At 44.7% G+C, this 19,326-nt stretch overlaps 1 protein-coding gene across 9 annotated transcripts in view; it reads right to left on the reverse strand.

Moving 5' to 3' along the window:
• LOC137570379 (adhesion G protein-coupled receptor F5-like) overlaps positions 1-19,326 on the reverse strand; it is a 271,619-nt gene that overhangs the window by 75,153 nt on the left and 177,140 nt on the right. For all 9 annotated transcript variants that reach the window (XM_068279056.1, XM_068279057.1, XM_068279064.1 and 6 more), the window contains 2 exons: positions 17,996-18,157; positions 891-1,090 (listed from right to left, as the gene is read on the reverse strand). In XM_068279056.1, the coding sequence (XP_068135157.1) occupies positions 891-1,090; positions 17,996-18,157 (362 nt within the window). The remainder of the gene's footprint in view (positions 1-890; positions 1,091-17,995; positions 18,158-19,326) is intronic.

A 19,326-nucleotide genomic window follows, 5' to 3' on the forward strand; every position in this document is an offset into this window, starting at 1 on the left:
CGTTAACTTGCGCAGTTTTCGCGTACATTGCACATTTCCACGAAAAAAACACCGATCTTTCAGGCTAGAATAAAAACTATTGTTTTAGACGTTTTGCGCTAAAATATAGTTTTATATGTTTTCACAATTAAAAAATAAAATAAAAAAAATTGTGAAAACATATAAAACTATATTTTAGCGCAAAACGTCTAAAACAATCATTTTTATTCTAGCCCGAAAGATCGGTGTGTTTTTTTGTGGAAATGTGCAATGTACGCGAAAACCGCGCAAGTTAAAGGGAATTTTTCCCAAAATTGTTTACTTGAAATTTTAATTAAACATTATCTTTGCAAGATGTTATGCGAAAAGAATATTAACAGTTTTGCTCAATTACCTTTTCCACCGTTTTTACCCCAATCCCCCCCTTCCCCCTCACTTTTTAATACCCATTTCACCTCTAATGTTTGATATTTATTTATAGTTATAAGTTTTTATATACATTTTATTTTTATACAATTTAATGACTGTATGACTACACATGGGTTATGAGCCAATTATCTCTGTTTACAACTATCGCTCCGTTGTTATTGCCTGATGAAGCGGGATCAAACCTGTGAAACGTGTTGCATATTTGGAGTTCATAAATAAAATATATTGACTGTCAGTCAGTCAGTTTACTACAGTCATTGTGTGTCTACTTGGAGGAGGTAAGTCCACCATTACCTCCTCTATTTACCAAGAATTTGGTTTTTAAGCTCATTTAGCTTCCTTTTATCCATTTGGCACCTCTGTTCTCCTGCATAAGATTGATCCTTATGTACAACCTGTAATCTAATTCCAATTGGGGTTGTTAAATTAGAAATCAAATTATTCAAATGATCTGTCATCCCAAAGCATAGGCCATGTGTTACCTGCATGTTTATCAGCTGTTCTGCTATCCATGAAGAGATGCATTCATTTGATTGCTCTATCCATACTTTGTCTGCGTTGCAGTAGTAGTTTATTGTACCCTGGTTGTTTGGGTAACGCTTATAACATGGTACAGCGAAGGTTTTCCCGGTAGGAGTTTCATCCACCATCAATGTTGTGTTTGCACTACATTTTGTTGTTTCTGGAATTACAAACAGGAATGATCAACATGTGAATGCTAATATATACTGTGTATAGACACACTGGCAGTCCCCTACTTACAAACAACTTGAGGAGTTACAACGTTTCAGAGGTACAAAGAAAGTTGTATTCACGTACAAAATATACAATGCTGTTTTTTTTAACACTTCGCTGTGTCAGCTCTGCAAATATAACTCAACGCAATCTGATAATTTTGTCTCAGCAACAGCAATCTTACCAGTTAGCTTCTGAGTGAAGTGGAAGTTTGGGCTATTGACCCTTCCAGAGATGAAATCTGAGTTTGAAACAGGTTTTGAAATAGTAGAACCTGGTACCTCTTTTCATGCACATGGCAGGAAACGATAGTAGGCATTGACAACAGGCCTCCTTCTACATTTCTGACTAGAAAGAGTTAGCTAGTTAGTTAATCAACATTTATTATCATGCATCCCATACCATCCTGACTGATCACCCCTGATGACCTTTCCAAGTCAGTTGGTGTGCAAATGAGGTTTTTGGGTCTCTGGTGACCAGCCGATTCTGTCCTACAGGGAGGAAAAGGTCAAGAAAATGCAGGATATGCCCCACTTCAGCTCACAGCATAGTTGCTAGCCAAGGATTTTACAATTGGGCAGATTGGTGAAGGAAAAACTGGTGAGGTTGAGAGACACCTGTTCACAGGGCATGCGCTACTATAGAGGTAAAGAAAGCAATAGCCCCAAGGCCCCCGAGCAATGCCACGCCCCAAAGGTCTCCCCCTGACTTGTGCTCCACAGCGCCCCTGCAAAGCTTTGTCAGCATAGCAATTCACTTGTCCAGGTGCGCTGAACTATCCATGCACCCTCGTGGCTGCCTCTCCTCTATGTCAAAAAAGCAAAACAAAATAGTGGCATGTGTCATGTAGGCACTTTGTCACTATACCCATATAGTGGGCGGGGTTAACCCTAATCCTGAATCTCAAAACTTGCACCAACATACTGTACATGGGTCATCAGCCACCTTAGTGTACAGAGATAAATACTTTATTGATGTACAAAATAGACACAATTATTCAATATATCAAATGGTGATGGGCCATTACAACAAAATTCATGTATTTAAAAATAATTTGGCCATAAAATGCAGCTGCTGTGAAGTATCAGGGCATAGGTAGTATTGTGAGGTTGCATACCACTAAGGCTGCATCTGAAATGACCACCAGCTCAGTGTGTAGCACCTATATAGACTTTCTGCACACTTCGCATTCAATTCAGATGCAAATCATATGCAAATCTGCTACTACTTATCATGCAAACAGGAAACTCAGGAGGAGGGGCTGGGAGCAGCTAACCTGACCTGGCGTCAGCAGGAGGCGGCGAATCAGCACGGTGAGCGCTCACGCGGATGTCCAGACGCATGGCCGCATAGCCGCTAACACGGCGTCCAACAGGAAGTACACCACACGGCCCAGAACGTGAAGACTTGCAGGAAGGGGAGCAGCGCGGATAGTAGGGACGCCTCTCCGCAAGCCCCCGAAAGCCCCCTCTGATGTCTGGAGAGCCCTGGCTACAAGATCTGACGGGATACCAGTGCGGCCAGACGCGTATACAGACGCTTTGAAGTCACCTTACCACAGTCAAAACGCCACATAATCGTGAGTTAACCATCAGCAGCCACAGTGAGATGGTAAGAGCATTGCCACCTTGTATCATATTCCCCCACGGAGATCATATATACAGAGCCTGCCTTATTTAGGGAGCAGCAACAAAAGTTGTTTTTTTGTGTCTAACGAGACATCTACTTGCAGCAAGCGATTTAAAGGTGAATCACTCCATTGAGATTGAAGCTTGCTTTGATACTGATGGAGGTCTTATGAATTCAAGTGTGCACTGAAGTTTAAATAAGGACTGTGAGCTCATCCTGAGGCCTCGGTGTGTGTCGGTGGTGGGGCCAAACACGACCAAATAAGATTGGTAGTCTGTCCATTTTTCTGCATAGGCTGATGCTGGGCGATTTTGGACTTGACACATACCATCTTTGGGTCGGTGGCAAACTTTATACATATGATATTGGTTTGGCCAATGAAGATTGTGAGTGTTGCACATGTTTGTGCATAGGTTTGTGGCCAGGCCACTTGGGCTTAATTACACACAATCCAAGGTCTGTGTCAATCATCTATACAAATAGATGTCACACAATAAAATTTGTACCTTTTTTCAGCACATGCAGCAGTATTGGTTATCAAATTTGTATTTGCTACAGTAATCCAGTATTTAACCAGTACAGCTCCTCCTACGGAGTAGTGCAATTTTTCAATTGGGTTGGAGGCTCATAGAAAGTATTTTTTCTGTAACCTGACAGTTACTTAGTTAACTCCATTCTCCTTGCTGCTCTACCAAATGTAAGCTACACAATTTTTTTGCATAGCTGCTCCCGAGGTTTTAAATTTAGGTTAGGTCACTTGCCCGGAGGTTTGCCTCACCGTGGCGCAAGTGTCTAGTATAATATACTTTGCATGCAAACCATTTTGGAAGCGAAAGTACCTCCTAGTTTGAAAAATGCATGCCCTGCATCCAAGACAAGTGCTAACATTTATTAGTCTGGCAGAGGCGGTGTATGCCTGTGCGATTAACCATTCAATTGCAACATGTGTTTAGGGATGCACAGCCTTTCCCCCCCCCCCCCCCCACCTTTCCTTAAAGGGATACTGTAGGGGGGTCGGGGGAAAATGAGTTGAACTTACCCGGGGCTTCTAAAGGTCCCCCGCAGACATCCTGTGCCCATGCAGCCACTCACCGATGCTTCGGCCCCGCCTCCGGTTCACTTCTAGAATTTGAGACTTTAAAGTCTGAAAACCACTGTGCCTGCATTGCTGTGTCCTTGTTCCCGCTGATGTCACCAGGAGCGTACTGCACAGACACAGACCATACTAGGCCTACGTAGTACGCTCCTGGTGACATCAGCGGCATCGAGGACACGGAAACGCAGGCGCAGTGGTTTTCAGACTTTAAAGTCTGAAATTCCAGAAGTGAATGGGAGGCGGGGCCAGAGCATTGGGGAGTGGCTGCACGGGCACAGGATGTCTGCGGGGGACCATTAGAGTTCAACTCATTTTCCCCCGACCCCCTACAGTATCCCTTTAAGTATTGTGAGGTTGCACACACACTTTCTGAGCTACACACACTCCACGCAGACACGCACGTGCCATGTAAAAATACTGCGGTAGGGGCCCATTTAAGAAAAAATCTGGCGTTGCTGTGCATAAAAAAATTTGTGGGAATAATATAGTCCACTGGAAAGTTAGCTTAGCAGTCAAGAAGATATGATTCTCTGCATAGACTGTACAGCAGGCAATCCAGAAAAAGGCTTATAAAGGATGGATCTCACCGCATTAGGTTGTCGGCGTTCTGTCCCTTATCTCCGAGAGCGATATCCCCATAAGTATGTTGGTGAGGCTTCACGTTAGATAATGAAAGTCCAAGTTGAAGAGTTTCCTCATGCCAAATTTCAGCGTTGCATGCTTGCCAAGCAACAAACGTCACCGCTGTGCTGATTACCAAGATCCCAGCAAGGACAGCCAAAACGGGCCTGAGCGGCAGAGACTGCAAGGATGGCAGGGATGGCTGGGAGCAGTGGGATGCCAGACCACGGGATTCGCCGCACGTGTTTGCGGCCCTGCGAGCGTGCGGCTTGGCCCTGCCCACCTACGTTTCGCGTCACACTTTGACGCTTCCTCAGGGTGTGGCCTCCATACATACAAGGAGTGAGTAAAAAGAAATTGGACTGTCCGCCTCTATGCTTTGGCCAATCACTGCATGGCATCTGGTAACTATGGACGGACATAGCAATACAACGTCCGTGCATCTAGCCAAGACTAGCAAAATGATTAATGTAGAGATATCCAGGAGAGACAATATCATTCATCATAAGCTGGTTATTTTATCAATTCTTATCCCAAAATCATGTATCATGTATTTCTTGAAGTTGTCCAAAAGCATTTCGTTCAAAAAGTTTGAAAATATGAAAACAGTTCTTATAGTTGTAAAGCACCTTTTGCAATGTTAGTGGAAGAGAGATATATGCAGACACATCCTTGTTAAATGTGCATCAACAATAGTGATCCTGCAACATTTCTCATATGTCTGTTTTCAATCATGGCACATATAGAACATGGCACTCATCAATCACTGTGCATCCATTTACACCACGCTTGATATTAATTAGTATCAGACTTATATGATAACTTAGATATTAAATCAATGTTCTTATACACTGTGTTTTTTTTTTGGATGGGTCTCAAATGGTTAATCATAACGTTTAATTCATAGGAACGGGGTCAGATCCAACTCTGCATTTAAACCCAGGGCCGACGCTACCTTTAAGGCAAAGGAGGCAGCTGCCCCAGGGCCCCAGAGCTTGTAAGGGCCCCCAGTGGATACAAGAGGAAACATTTTTTTTCAAATCGGCCTTATAGTTTTTGAGAAAATCGATTTTAAAGTTTCAAAGGGAAAAAAAAAACACATTTAAAAACCTGCCGACTTTAATGGTTAATAGCAAATCCACCTTAAATGCTAGAAAATAAGAGGAAAAAACAATTTTTCAAAAAGACCTTATAGTTTTTGAGAAAATCGATTTTAAAGTTTAGAAGGAAAAAAGTATAGTTTTAAATGCGGTAAATGTAACTTTTAGTAGCAAACCTAACGGTAGTGTAATTTTACATGCATCAAACGAAAGCGCAATAAATTTCCTGACGGGGTTTCCAGGGGGTCTATACGCAGCCGCAGCGTTTTGGCCAGGGATCGCTATACAGCCGCAATATGGCTGTATGAAGATCCCTGGCATTTTTTCCTATTTTCCCAATTTTTTTTATGTTTAGAGTGTGGGAATTTAAAAAAAAAATTATGTGGGGTCCCCCCTCCTGAAACTTTTTAACCCCTTGTCCCCCATGCAGGCTGGGATAGCCAGAATGTGGAGCTCTGACCGATTGGGACTTCACACCCTGACTATACCAGCTGCAAAAAAGGTCCCCTAATGCCGATTTTTGTTCCGGGGTATATGTTGGGGGGGGGCCCCCAGGTTTATTTTGCCCTGGGGCCCCATTGTTGCTTAAACCGGCCCTGTTTAAACCCAAAGGTGATAACATATTTAACTTAAAATCCAGGATGTCTATTTACAGTATAGTAATTCATCAAAATCCCCCTTTCTTGCAGAAACTTTTAATTTATAAATTCCTTTGACTAGGGTACCCTTAGTGTCATTATTGTGACATTCTCATAATGATCATAAATGACGCCTGTTGCCTTCCCTCCCCGAATTTAACTTAAATGCTCAAGTACCCGGTCTTTTATAGTTCTTTTGGTCTTACCAATATATTTCAGTTTGCACAGGCACTGTATCATATAGATAACCGATGTAGTCTCCCAATTTATAAAAGATCTTATCTCATATTCGGTGTCACCAGAACTATTTTCGAATTTATTAGTACGCTCAATAAAAGGACACAGCTTACATTTACTACATTTAAATGTGCCATTAGGCACTTTTCGTTGAAGCCACATGCTATTGTTAGTACCATGTTCGCTGTGAACCAATTTATCCTTGAGATTTGGTGCCCTTCTGGATGTGAGCAATGGTCGTGGGCCCACGACCTCTGAAATTTCAGCGGAAGCTGTAAGCATTGGCCAAAAGGTTGTCAGCAACTTGCGCAGGTCTTCCCAGTGGGTTCCATAGCCGGTCACAAGCCACATATGTCCCCCTCCCTCCGACCTGGACCTCCCCCCGCGTGCGCCCAGAAGATCCCCACGGTCTAGATTCCATGCCCGCTTTAATTCCCGCCGTAAGACAGAGTGGGAGTATCCCCGTTCACAAAAGCGTTGATACATATTTTTAGACTCTTTTTTTGCCCCTAAAAATGAAGCAATTCTGGGTCAAGATCAAATGCATGGAATCGACCAAGAAGCTGTTGTGGGCACCTGCGGAGGGATATCTCTTGCGGAGAAAAAAGGACATTGCCCGGAGCCCCTCCTCATGCGGGATCGATGTGTACAAAGATTCCACGTCGATCCCCATGAGGACGGACCTGGGGGCAGCTCGAGACCGGCGAGGACACCCAATACATCCCTGGTGTCTTGAACATAAGAGGGTAATGATTGTACAAGGGGGCTCAATTTTTTGTCGATAAATTGCCCCAATCGTTGGGTTGGGCTTCCCATGGAAGACACAATTGGTCTTCCTGGAGGATTTGAGGATGACTTGTGCAATTTCGGTAAAATATATAATGTTGGAATATTATAGGTATCAACTTTTAAGTATTCTCATTCTGATTTAGTAATTACCTCTTCATAAAGCCCATCGTCCAAGAATTCATTGATGTTGTCTTTTGGAAATGGATTTTTATTTAGTCGTTGATAAGTGTTGGTGTTACCTAACTGTCTTTCTATCTCAGATACATACATATATTCATCAAGGGGAACAACATTTCCCCCTTTGTCACTGGGTTTGATGACTACCGTAATTTGGGGGCAACGGCAAGTTCATGCTGGGCATCGAATTCATCTTTGCTTAAATTCTTCTTATTATTTACTGGTGGAAATAGCTTCAATTTCCACAATTCTTTTTCAACACTACCGAGGTAAACTTTAATGTGCCGATTCTGGGAGGGGGAGGTTATATAACTAGAATTTAGATGTAAACCCGAGGAAGGTGGTTGAAAAGTGATTGAATAGTGTTGCATTCACAAATACTCACATCACCAGGGGAAACATTGTCCTCCATCTCACATATCTCTAGCTGGTTTTGATCAAAAAGGGTTTCTAATGTAGACAATACCTCCCTCATTCACAGACAGGCTTATATCGTTTCTTTCTTCAGGTTTATTTTCGATATCTTTCTTACCGTAAGTTATTTTTAATAATACTTTTCTCAAAAATAGATAAATGTCCTAATAAATTTCAAACGTATCCCCTGAAGTTACTGGTGAGAAAGATAACCCTCTATTTAGCAAGGAGACAGGTTTTTCCTGTAAATCAAAAGAGGATAAGTCAACAACATTCTGGCTCTTAGGAATGTCTAAGCTGTTCCCTTTCTTTGCGGTCTCGCTCCTTGTTAGTCGTTTCGCTATCGCTTTCTCTAATTCTGCCTGAACGTGATGCAACTCGTCTATCTCTGTTTGCTGCTCTCCTCTCCCTCTGCTTCTCTCTCTTCCTCTTCCTCCTCCTCCCCTTCTGTCTATCGGTCTGCTCTTCCTGTCTTGTTCTAAAAAAGAAACTGAATTTTTTAGTACTAGATCCCTCAGATCCATCAGTATCAGAGTGCCTCTCCTCTATGACCTGTTGCATACTATTAAGCAATAACACTGAGAAGAAGCACCCCTGCGAGGATGAAGACAAAAATGCACAGGCTGGAGCAGCGGGCCAGGATAGGTAAGTTGCTATGGTGACAAAATTGGGGAAGGTGCTCAGGGGAGAACAGTATGGTAAAAGGGGAAGATCGTGGGGGAGGGGGGGGGAGAGAGTTAACTCAGTGGACCTGGGGGTTAATATGCTGCTTTGGAGGGGCATTAATTTTGCTCCAGGGGCCCCATTGTGGCTTGAACCAGCCCTTCTTGTACACACACTAGATTTACACCCAAGTCAATGACGAATGACTGTTTCGGATGACAGATCTCTAGTGTGTATGTGGCTTAAAAAACTCAACTAAAGATTGACTCCTCTATGAAACTTATAATGCGTTGGTATTGGGTGCCAGCCAGATTGGTCCATATGGGTGGGTCTGGTCTTTGTTTTCGGGGTTGTTCTACAAATGGGCATTTGCTACATCCATTTTGGTCCTGCTCAATGTTGTCACGTGGGTGAAGTATATAGGCTTCTATATTCCCTATTTCAAGTACGGGTGCAAAGGGATCCATGGCCTGCTTTGCTACATTTTAAAATGGAAACTCTCACTAAGACTCAAAGATCCCTTGCTCAGTTTATTTTTGTGGTGGCCAGGCAGACTATAGCCAAAGCTTGGAAGAAACAATTGGTGCCCTTTGAAGAAGTTAAGAATCGGATTACTAACTTTATGATTAAAGAACAATTGTCTGGTGTTCTCCTTGATAGATATGCCAAGGTTGATATCATTTGGAAGCCTTGGAAAGATTATCTGGCTGCCACTGATACTGCTAATGCTATTTTATAATATTCTGAGCCAGCTGTGTTGGGTCTGGGATGGTGGGTCTCCTTGTTTTTGGGTCTGTCTTTTTGTCTTTCTTTCCTCTTTTCTGTTTCTTTTTTTCTCTTTTCTTCCTTTTCTTGTTCTTTTTTCCTACTATTTTTTCTCTCATTTTGGAAGGGTGGGATTTAAGCAAAGGCGTAGCTATGGATTTCAGCGCCCGGGAACAAAGACAATTTTTTTCACCCTCACCCGGACAAAATGGAAGTGGACATGCATCAGAATGTAGGCGTGGTCATGGGTGGAGACAGATGGACAAATGCTGTTTAGATGGCCACATGTGCCCCCTTTCTCCAAAGATATACAGATGTGCTCTCCTTCCCAGGGCCAGATTTAGGCAAAGGTCTCCTAGACCATGGCCTAGGGCACCATGGGAGGAAGGGCACCAAAGCAGCAGGCTAAACTGGTGCAGCATTTGCAAGCTTGCGAATACTGCAATGCAGGGAGATCAGGAGAGTGCCTGACCGCGGTACTCTGCTGCCAGCGGCCTGTGCAGTGGCCACCTTGCTCTCTGTGCACGTTTGCATTGTGGCCGGCGGCTATGGACTTGGGCAGTATTGGAGATGGAAAGGAAGAGGAAGCTTCTGCACTTGAGACGAATGTAGAAATAAGTGACAAAGATGGTTGCCCCAGTGTGAAGGCGAGCTGGCTACCTATACTGAAAAGTGTGGGGGGGAAGGAGGGATTAAGGGAGTCACCTAGCTACCTATACTGGAGGGAAAGGGGGAGGATTCATCTGGCTACCTATACTGGGGGGGGGGTGTCCATCAGGCTACCTATACTGGGGGGGGGGGGTCCATCAGGCTACCTATACTGGAGGGAAAGGGGGAGGATTCATCTGGCTACCTATACTGGAGGGGGGGGGGTGTCCATCAGGCTACCTATACTGGGGGGGGGGGTCCATCAGGCTACCTATACTGGAGGGAAAGGGGGAGGATTCATCTGGCTACCTATACTTGGGGGGGGGGGTCCATCAGGCTACCTATACTGGGGGGGGGGGGGGGTCCATCAGGCTACCTATACTGGAGGGAAGGGGGTATGAGGTCATCTCGCTATCTATACTGAAGGGGGGCGGCTGGTGACAGTGGCCTGGGGCAGTAAAGAGTACAAATTCGGCCCAGCTCCTTCCCCATTTAGATGGCCAGATGTGCCCACTTTAAATAGCCAGATGTACTTCCTTTCCTCCTGTTTATATAGCCAGATTTGCTCCCCTTCCTCCTGTTTATATAGACAGATGTGCCCGCTTTTTCTGCTGCTGTAACGTTTCTGCACTCCACTGCAGAGGGAGGGAGAGAAGTAGGGGCACTTCAGGCATCCAGCAAGCTGCCTCTCATGTGCGTGGGGGTGCAGCAGCTGTGCTGCGCCCGGGGACATATGTCCCCCATTGCCCACCCATAGCTACGCCTCTGGATTTAAGAACCTCGACAGAGGCCACCAGCCATTCTAGGTCTGGTGGCCCCTTGGCATTATGGGAGTAGTTATTTCTCTCCCTTTGTCTTTTTTTTTTGTTTTTTTTCCAGAACAGTTCATTACGGGTAATGCTGTGGGTTTAGTGGTGGTATTGTCTGTTATTGTGACTCAAATCCATAATTATTATAATTATTATTATTATTTATTGTATTCATAAAGCGACAACATACTACGCAGCGCTGGACATTAGTTTAGGTTACAGACAATATTTAGGGGTGACATACAGCAAAATGACAATACCTGAATACAAGAAAGACCAGATCATGCAGCACAGTATGAGTACAAGGTAATGCTTAGTCAGTCACTGGATGGGAGCATGTGGATTAGGCAAGTTAGGTTCACTCAAATGCATAGCATGGGTGCACAGTAATGGAGGCGCATGATCAGGTAGGACACAAAAGGAGGAGGACCCTGCCCAAAGGCTTACAGTCTAGAGGGAAAGGTAGGGACATGAGAGGTAGGGGACCAGAGTTCAGCTGTGGGTTTAGAGCAATTGTAAGGGGTGGTAGGCCAGAGTGAAACGGTGAGTTTTAAGGGCCTTCTTGAAGGTGTTGAAGGAAGGGGCTGCCCTAATGGGTGGAGGTAGGGAGTTCCATTGTGTTGGATCAGCTCTTGAGAAGTCCTGGAGGCGTGCATGGGACTGGGTGATGCGGGAGACGGTCAGGCAAAGTTCATTTGAGGAGCGGAGTGAGCGGCTTGGTGTGTATCTGTTAGGCTTGGTGGTGTATTCTCCACGGTCAGCACGCGATGCATAAGCTGACGTGAAGGAGGTACACACACCAGCACAAGGAATCAGGATATCCCCAGTTTAGTGGAGGAGAGGACTGACTCCAATAGGAGATTGTGGCGCACAGAGCCGGTGCAGATCCGAACAGCCACAAACAATACTTTCGTGATAACGTCTCAGCGCAAAGTAGCGCTGAGCGCATAACCAGAACTGAGGAGATCAGGACAGGTAGACAGAATGAACGCTTGCTTAACTAGCCACTACTTAGTGACAGCAAGCGTCCACAATAAAACAGACTGGAATGAGGCAGCCAATGCGTTGCGGCGATGGCGTGCCTCACAAAGACAGGACAGGATAGTCAGGAAATAGCAGGATCAAGATAGATGAACGTAACACAGATATAATATACAATAAGTATGATTTCCTAGCGTATTACAATTACAGCTATCAATGAAACTATTTGTAACGTCTGACTAACATATGTATATATCGGCAATGAACCGATATATGACATAAGCAGGAACATTGACTTAGGACTGGAACGATACAGGGAACAGGACTCAGAAGGATTCGCTATCTCTTCGCAGAGATGAACGCAATCCACAAACGGTAACAGGACAGGATTCAGAAGGATTCGTTATCTCTTCGCAGAGATGAACGCAATCCACAAACAGGACCAGGAACAGGATAACTAGCTCAGCACGGGTGATCACGATACGCGCAACCACCAAAACATGCTGGAACAGACTAACTGAACACAAGATATAAACAGTTCGTGTACGTATATATCAGCGTCACTGATGTATCAACGTAACACGAATACAAGGAAAATAATAAACGTGCTGGTATGCATATATTTGGGCAATGAACCAATATATGATGCAAAACCAGCAAAGTATCTTTAGAACAAGAAACACGGTCTGGGGCTGAGCAACAGCAAGACTAGCTTACACTGAAACTATGATAGCCCAAGGAAACCCTGCAGGAAGCAGATCTTTATACTGAGGTCATCCAATGGGAGCAGACATGCAGATTCCCACACAGGTGAATGATAATCAGTCACAAGCTGACAGCAGGGAAAGGCAGACAAAGCTATGCAGCTTGCATGGAAAAAGATCAGAACTGCCTCAGCAGCACTACTACTGCCAGCAATACCTGCTGCAGCAGCGATCATAACAGTACCCCCCCCCCCCCCCCCCTTAAAAGCGGATTCTAGACGCTTTTCAAAACTGAAATCTCCAACAAAACAGTCTGACTGATAATTCATGATGACCGGGACAGCCCGGCAAGACCAAATTCCATAATCAGGCCCCACAAGACTGGACCCATCAGAACCAGAACCTACAGAACCATGCCCATCAGTACTACAAGCCCAAGTGTGACACCCATCAGAACCATGATTTCCAGAAGAAAGCCCTCCGAAACTCCCTGAGCGATACCCACCGCCTTCCAGGAACCGTTCAAAAACGCCAAAGCCTTTGCAATGCCCACCGGGACTGTCTTTACCAACACAAAACCCCCTGTTGAACCAGTCCAAGGCACCAGGACAAGTTTTCTCAGAGACCCCCAGAACACCTTGAAGCTCCAAAGAGATCCCCATAGGTCAGAACGCCCCTTAGGTTCACATGGAGAACTATCAAGAACCCCTATGGAACCTAGGGAAATTCCCGAGTCAGGGCCACAAGGACAAACATCAAGATCAGGGCTTTCAGGGACCAGAACCATCTCTGGGCATGCAGGCAGACTGGCAACATCAGAACATGTTCCCACTAAGGAAGCATCAGAGCACGCTAACACCTTAGACACACTTGGGCATTCTGGCACACAAAGAACATCTGGGCACACTGGCACAAGAGAAACCTCTGGGCATGTCAAGGAACTGTGAGCCTCAGGGTCAGCCAAGACAGGACCAAAACCAGGACTGGCCAAAAAAAAATCATCATGACTAGACTTCGCAACTACTGGACTTTTACACGAGAATGCAGGATCAGACTTAGATGTCGCTGATTCCAGCAAAGTCAGTAACAAATCAGATTCAGGGGCACTAACAAGACAGGACAAATCTTCTGATGTATGCACTGAACCAGATAGGGACTCCACAACTACCTCTGGACTGGACAGAGACTCATCTAATACACTGGATTGGAGCTCATGAGGCGCTGCAGAACAAGTCAGTATTGCAGCAGCCCCCACTGGACTAGGCAAAACTGAGGAATTCCCTGGACAGGAAGGGGACTCTGGAACATCTGCCACAGCGGCCAGAGAACCAGAATCTTTCAGGATACAGGGCTGAGTTTCAGGAACACTCATTAGACCGGACTGAAATTCTGAGATTTCTATTATTTTGACCAGAGAATCAGAATTATCCATGTTACAGGGCAAGACTTTTGAAACATTCAGAGGACAGGGCTGGAGTTCCTCGGCTGTTACAACACTGGAGAGGGACTCAACAACATTGGTTAAATCAGACTGTGTACAGGGCAAGGTATCTAACACACTTGCTGACGAGGACAATATTTCAATGGCTTCTGCTTCGCTGGGCAGAAATTCATCAAGTTTTATTAGAGCAGACTGTAATTCCAAAACAGCTGCTAGACAAGTGAATATTACTGCAACACCAACTGAGGTAAGCAGTGCCTCAGACTCCTCTGCTAGAAGGTTTGAAGTATCCAAAGTACTGGGTGAAGCATAAGACTCTGCGACCACAGCTTCACTGGACAGGATCACTGAACAGTCCATATTGCAGGGCAAAACCATGGAAGCACCTGCTGGACAGCATAATGATCCTGTGACCTGAGTTTCATTGGAGAGATCTACTGCACAATTCATGGTACAGGGCAAATTTACTGGAACATTTTCTGAATACGGTAATAATTCTGCGATTTCGGATTCACATAGCAGACGCTCTGAGTTATTCATGAAACTAGAGTGAGGTGTAGAAACAGGAAGATCAAAACACAATGTTTGCGCATCTGAATCACCATTCAATTGTAAAATTGGAAAATTCAGATGCTGGGGTTCTGAGGTTTCTGGACAGAATTGCTGGGACTCGGAAACTGATGTAGTGCATCTATTGGCATCTGCTGAATCAGACAGGAGTTGAACTTTATTAACACAGGTAATTTCTGCAGAAGTGTTTGCAGAGACAGGCAAGATTTTTCTGGTGTCTGTTTCACTGAACAAAGACTCATGAGTACTGGCTAGGCTGGACTCAGAAGTCAGCAGGACCTCTGGATTCTCTGCTGAGAAATTTGTGCAGGGCAAAGTTAAGAAAGTATCAGTGGCTTCTGTTTTACTGGGAAGTAACACTGAGTTATCCATGGTACAGGGTGGAGTTACAGGAACATTCACAAGACATGGCAGGGACTCAGTAACTGGAGAAGTGGGACAGTCTCCAATTGACAGTGTGTCTTCCCTGGTATCAACTGATTGAATCGCATAAAAATAGTCCAAAATCATTTTCCACACATCGATCAATGGAGCCACAAAGTCATACCCACACACACCAGTTTTTATTATTAGGTTATAGGCAGACTTAATGCATGCATTCAATACTAATTCACTTTTTGCACTGTAAAATTGACAAAATGAACTTGAATCATTCTTCCATTCATTGACCAGAGCTTCCATCTCTCCTTTCTCAAATGGAGGATTCCAAGCATACTTAACAGGCAGATCACAGTTTGCAAATGTGGTTATGGCAGAAACATGCATTGGATTATTTAGCAGGCGATTGGCAGATTTCTTATTCCTAAGGATCTCCAATACCTGTAGCAAGTGTTGCACTGTAGTGTATGCAAATTTTTCTTGCTGCACGAATAGATTGATTTGTTCAATACTCTGTAATATATCCTCATAATCATACTCAGATAATTCTTTTAAACAAAAATCTTTATTTTCCCTAGCCAGTGATGAAAGTTCATTAGTAGTTTCATAAGTCCATTTAACTCCCCTGAAAGACAATTGCATTTCATTATCTGTTAATGGCAGAATCTCATTGCAGGTCTGATGCGCAGTCGCTAAAGATAACGATTCTGCAGATTGGACACGTTTCTTAGACCGTTTGCGTTTTGCCTTAGACTCTGCTGTTTTTGGTGATTTATTCAAAGCTGCAGGAAAATTATCAGTAACACTTTCTGCTTGCTGATCATTTTTGCAAGCAATTGAAGGAGCAGCTGATTGGTCTGCTGCCAGGAGTTCATTAAGAGGAAAAGGCAATGGATCTATGCGCAACCAATTGTGAATTACAAAAGCTATAAATTGCAAAGGACTTTGTCTAAACTGAGTGTGATCTAAGACATCGATTGCCCAATCAAAAAGTTTGCCCTTAAAAAGAGCACAAACGATCCAATCAGACCAGGTAGAAATTGCAGAAGCCGGGATTGGCCAGAACTTTAACCAATTCTGATATAAATTTGTCTGTAACTTCAGGACCAAGCTTTTCAAATGTTTTAAAGGAGCAGGACCCCTGACAAACAGTGTCATAATTTCTGGAAATCCCCCCCACAATAGGGATTGGTAATGGGGCTATCATAATGTTAGGCTTGGTGGTGTATTCTCCACGGTCAGCACGCGATGCATAAGCTGACGTGAAGGAGGTACACACACCAGCACAAGGAATCAGGATATCCCCAGTTTAGTGGAGGAGAGGACTGACTCCAATAGGAGATTGTGGCGCACAGAGCCGGTGCAGATCCGAACAGCCACAAACAATACTTTCGTGATAACGTCTCAGCGCAAAGTAGCGCTGAGCGCATAACCAGAACTGAGGAGATCAGGACAGGTAGACAGAATGAACGCTTGCTTAACTAGCCACTACTTAGTGACAGCAAGCGTCCACAATAAAACAGACTGGAATGAGGCAGCCAATGCGTTGCGGCGATGGCGTGCCTCACAAAGACAGGACAGGATAGTCAGGAAATAGCAGGATCAAGATAGATGAACGTAACACAGATATAATATACAATAAGTATGATTTCCTAGCGTATTACAATTACAGCTATCAATGAAACTATTTGTAACGTCTGACTAACATATGTATATATCGGCAATGAACCGATATATGACATAAGCAGGAACATTGACTTAGGACTGGAACGATACAGGGAACAGGACTCAGAAGGATTCGCTATCTCTTCGCAGAGATGAACGCAATCCACAAACGGTAACAGGACAGGATTCAGAAGGATTCGTTATCTCTTCGCAGAGATGAACGCAATCCACAAACAGGACCAGGAACAGGATAACTAGCTCAGCACGGGTGATCACGATACGCGCAACCACCAAAACATGCTGGAACAGACTAACTGAACACAGGATATAAACAGTTCGTGTACGTATATATCAGCGTCACTGATGTATCAACGTAACACGAATACAAGGAAAATAATAAACGTGCTGGTATGCATATATATGGGCAATGAACCAATATATGATGCAAAACCAGCAAAGTATCTTTAGAACAAGAAACACGGTCTGGGGCTGAGCAACAGCAAGACTAGCTTACACTGAAACTAAGATAGCCCAAGGAAACCCTGCAGGAAGCAGATCTTTATACTGAGGTCATCCAATGGGAGCAGACATGCAGATTCCCACACAGGTGAATGATAATCAGTCACAAGCTGACAGCAGGGAAAGGCAGACAAAGCTATGCAGCTTGCATGGAAAGAGATCAGAACTGCCTCAGCAGCACTACTACTGCCAGCAATACCTGCTGCAGCAGCGATCATAGCAGTATCTCTGAGTAAGATCAGAAATGTAGGTTGGACAGGTTTTGTGGATGGATTTGTAGGTCAGACACAATATCTTGAATCTGATTCTGGACTGGATAGGAAGCCAGTGGAGGGATTCACGGAGGGGAGCGATGGGAGGAGTGGATAATTCTGGCTGCCGCATTCATGATGGACTGCAGTGGGGCTGTTCGGGTCATAGGGAGACCAGACAGAAGGGCATTGCAGTAGTCGAGGCGGGAAATTATGAGGGCATGGATGAGGAGTTTGGTGGTGGCAGAGGTCAGGAAAGGGCGAATCTTACAGATGTTATGAAGGTGGAAGTTGCAGGACTTTGTGAGGTTTTGGATGTGGGGAGTGAAGGAGAGTGCGGAGTCCAGGGTGACACCCAGACAGCGGACTTGAGAGGTAGGGCGAATGGTAGTGTATGTACTGTTTCAGTTGTGACCGGGATCTCTCTACCATTTTCAAATGTTGTTGCCCTCGGGGCCGGGCGATTGCTGTTACTTGTTTTATTTTTGAAAATTCAATAAAACTATTTGAAATAGAAAAAAATCAACGTGACTACAAACGCGAAATGAAGTTATGCATCTTCAGCCACTTCTAGTCGCAGGTTCACTGGAGTCATTGTTGCCGAGAAAGAAAAGAAAGAAGTGCATGAGTGTGCAGAGCTGAGGGGTTTACAGGAAAAAAGAAAAGGAAACAAAATCTTACAAAATATAAAATATAGTGCATCATTTAAATGACTGCCAGTATTATGTTACCAAAGCACACATCTAGTTCTCCTTACCTGTAGTATAAGTGATGGCCAAGCTCTTGCTGCTGTTGACAGTGTCATGTAGACTGTTGTTAACAGCACATATGACTGTGGCTGTTTGTTGAGCCGTACAATCAAGAGTCAGGTTGGTGTTGAAACAATTCGGACGTAAATCTGGTCGAGCAGTGCCTGCAACTGCAAGTAAATTGACCTTGTAAAAATGTTTAACTCAAACAAACTAACATTAATGTACCCCTGACCTGGTTCCCTCCCCTCCAATACTTTTCATATTGTTTTATTACTGGTGCTGTGACTCGCACACAACACCATCCTCCCCCCTCCAGCACCCCCTGTGGCCCCGTTCTGCCGTTGAATATGGTCAGGGAGGAAGTGGCAGTGGCAGTTTTTCCTCCCCTCTGCCCGTCCATAATTCCGCCCCCTCCACTCGCCGCTATAGTTCCACATTTGGTTCACTGCACAGAGTGTGCAGGGGAGCTGCGCTGTGTGCAGCCTTGTCTTAATTGAGGTTGGAAGAATATCTAACCTCAATTACCACAAGGCCACTAGAGATGGCCAGAAAGGATCGCAGGCGAACGGTTCCTGGCGAACTTCCAGTAGTTCATGTTCGCGGAGAACCGCAAACTTTTACAGAAGTTTGGTTCGCCCCCATAATACACCATTAGGGTCAACTTTGACCCTCTACATCACAGTCAGCAGGCACACTGTAGCCAATCAGGCTACACTCTCTCCTGGAGCCATTCCCTGCTTATAAAAGGCAGGCAGCGTCAGGCTTTGGTCTCACTCGTGTGCCTGCAGTAAATACAGAAGGGACAGCTGCTGTAGACTCTCTCATAGGGAAAGATTAGTTAGGCTCTTGTAGGCTTGTTGGCTTGCTCCTTGCTGAATCTTATTGCTAAAATAGCACCCCACAACAGCTCTTTTGAGAGCTAATCATGTTCTGGTGATCTATTTTTTGTTGTTTTTGTTGTTGTGTTGCCCACTGACACTGTACAGCCCTATCTGTTGCAGCTGGACCTTGGTAATCGCTATACTGTGCCAGGCCCTGTCTAACTATCTATACTGGGACACCTACCTATGCCTAGCTAACTACTGGGGCACCCACCTACCTATACGGGACCACCTACCTATGCCTAGCTAACTACTGGGGCACCCACCTACCTATACGATAACACCTACCTATGCCCAGCTAACTACTGGGGCACCTACCTATAAGGGAACACCTACCTATGCCTAGCTAACTACTGGGGCACCCACCTACCTATACGGGAACACCTACCTATGCCTAGCTAACTACTGGGGCACCCACCTACCTATACGGGAACACCTATCTATGCCTAGCTAAC

This window comes from Hyperolius riggenbachi, chromosome 4 (assembly GCF_040937935.1).
Source record: "Hyperolius riggenbachi isolate aHypRig1 chromosome 4, aHypRig1.pri, whole genome shotgun sequence".
NCBI classification, from domain to species: Eukaryota; Metazoa; Chordata; class Amphibia; order Anura; family Hyperoliidae; genus Hyperolius; species Hyperolius riggenbachi.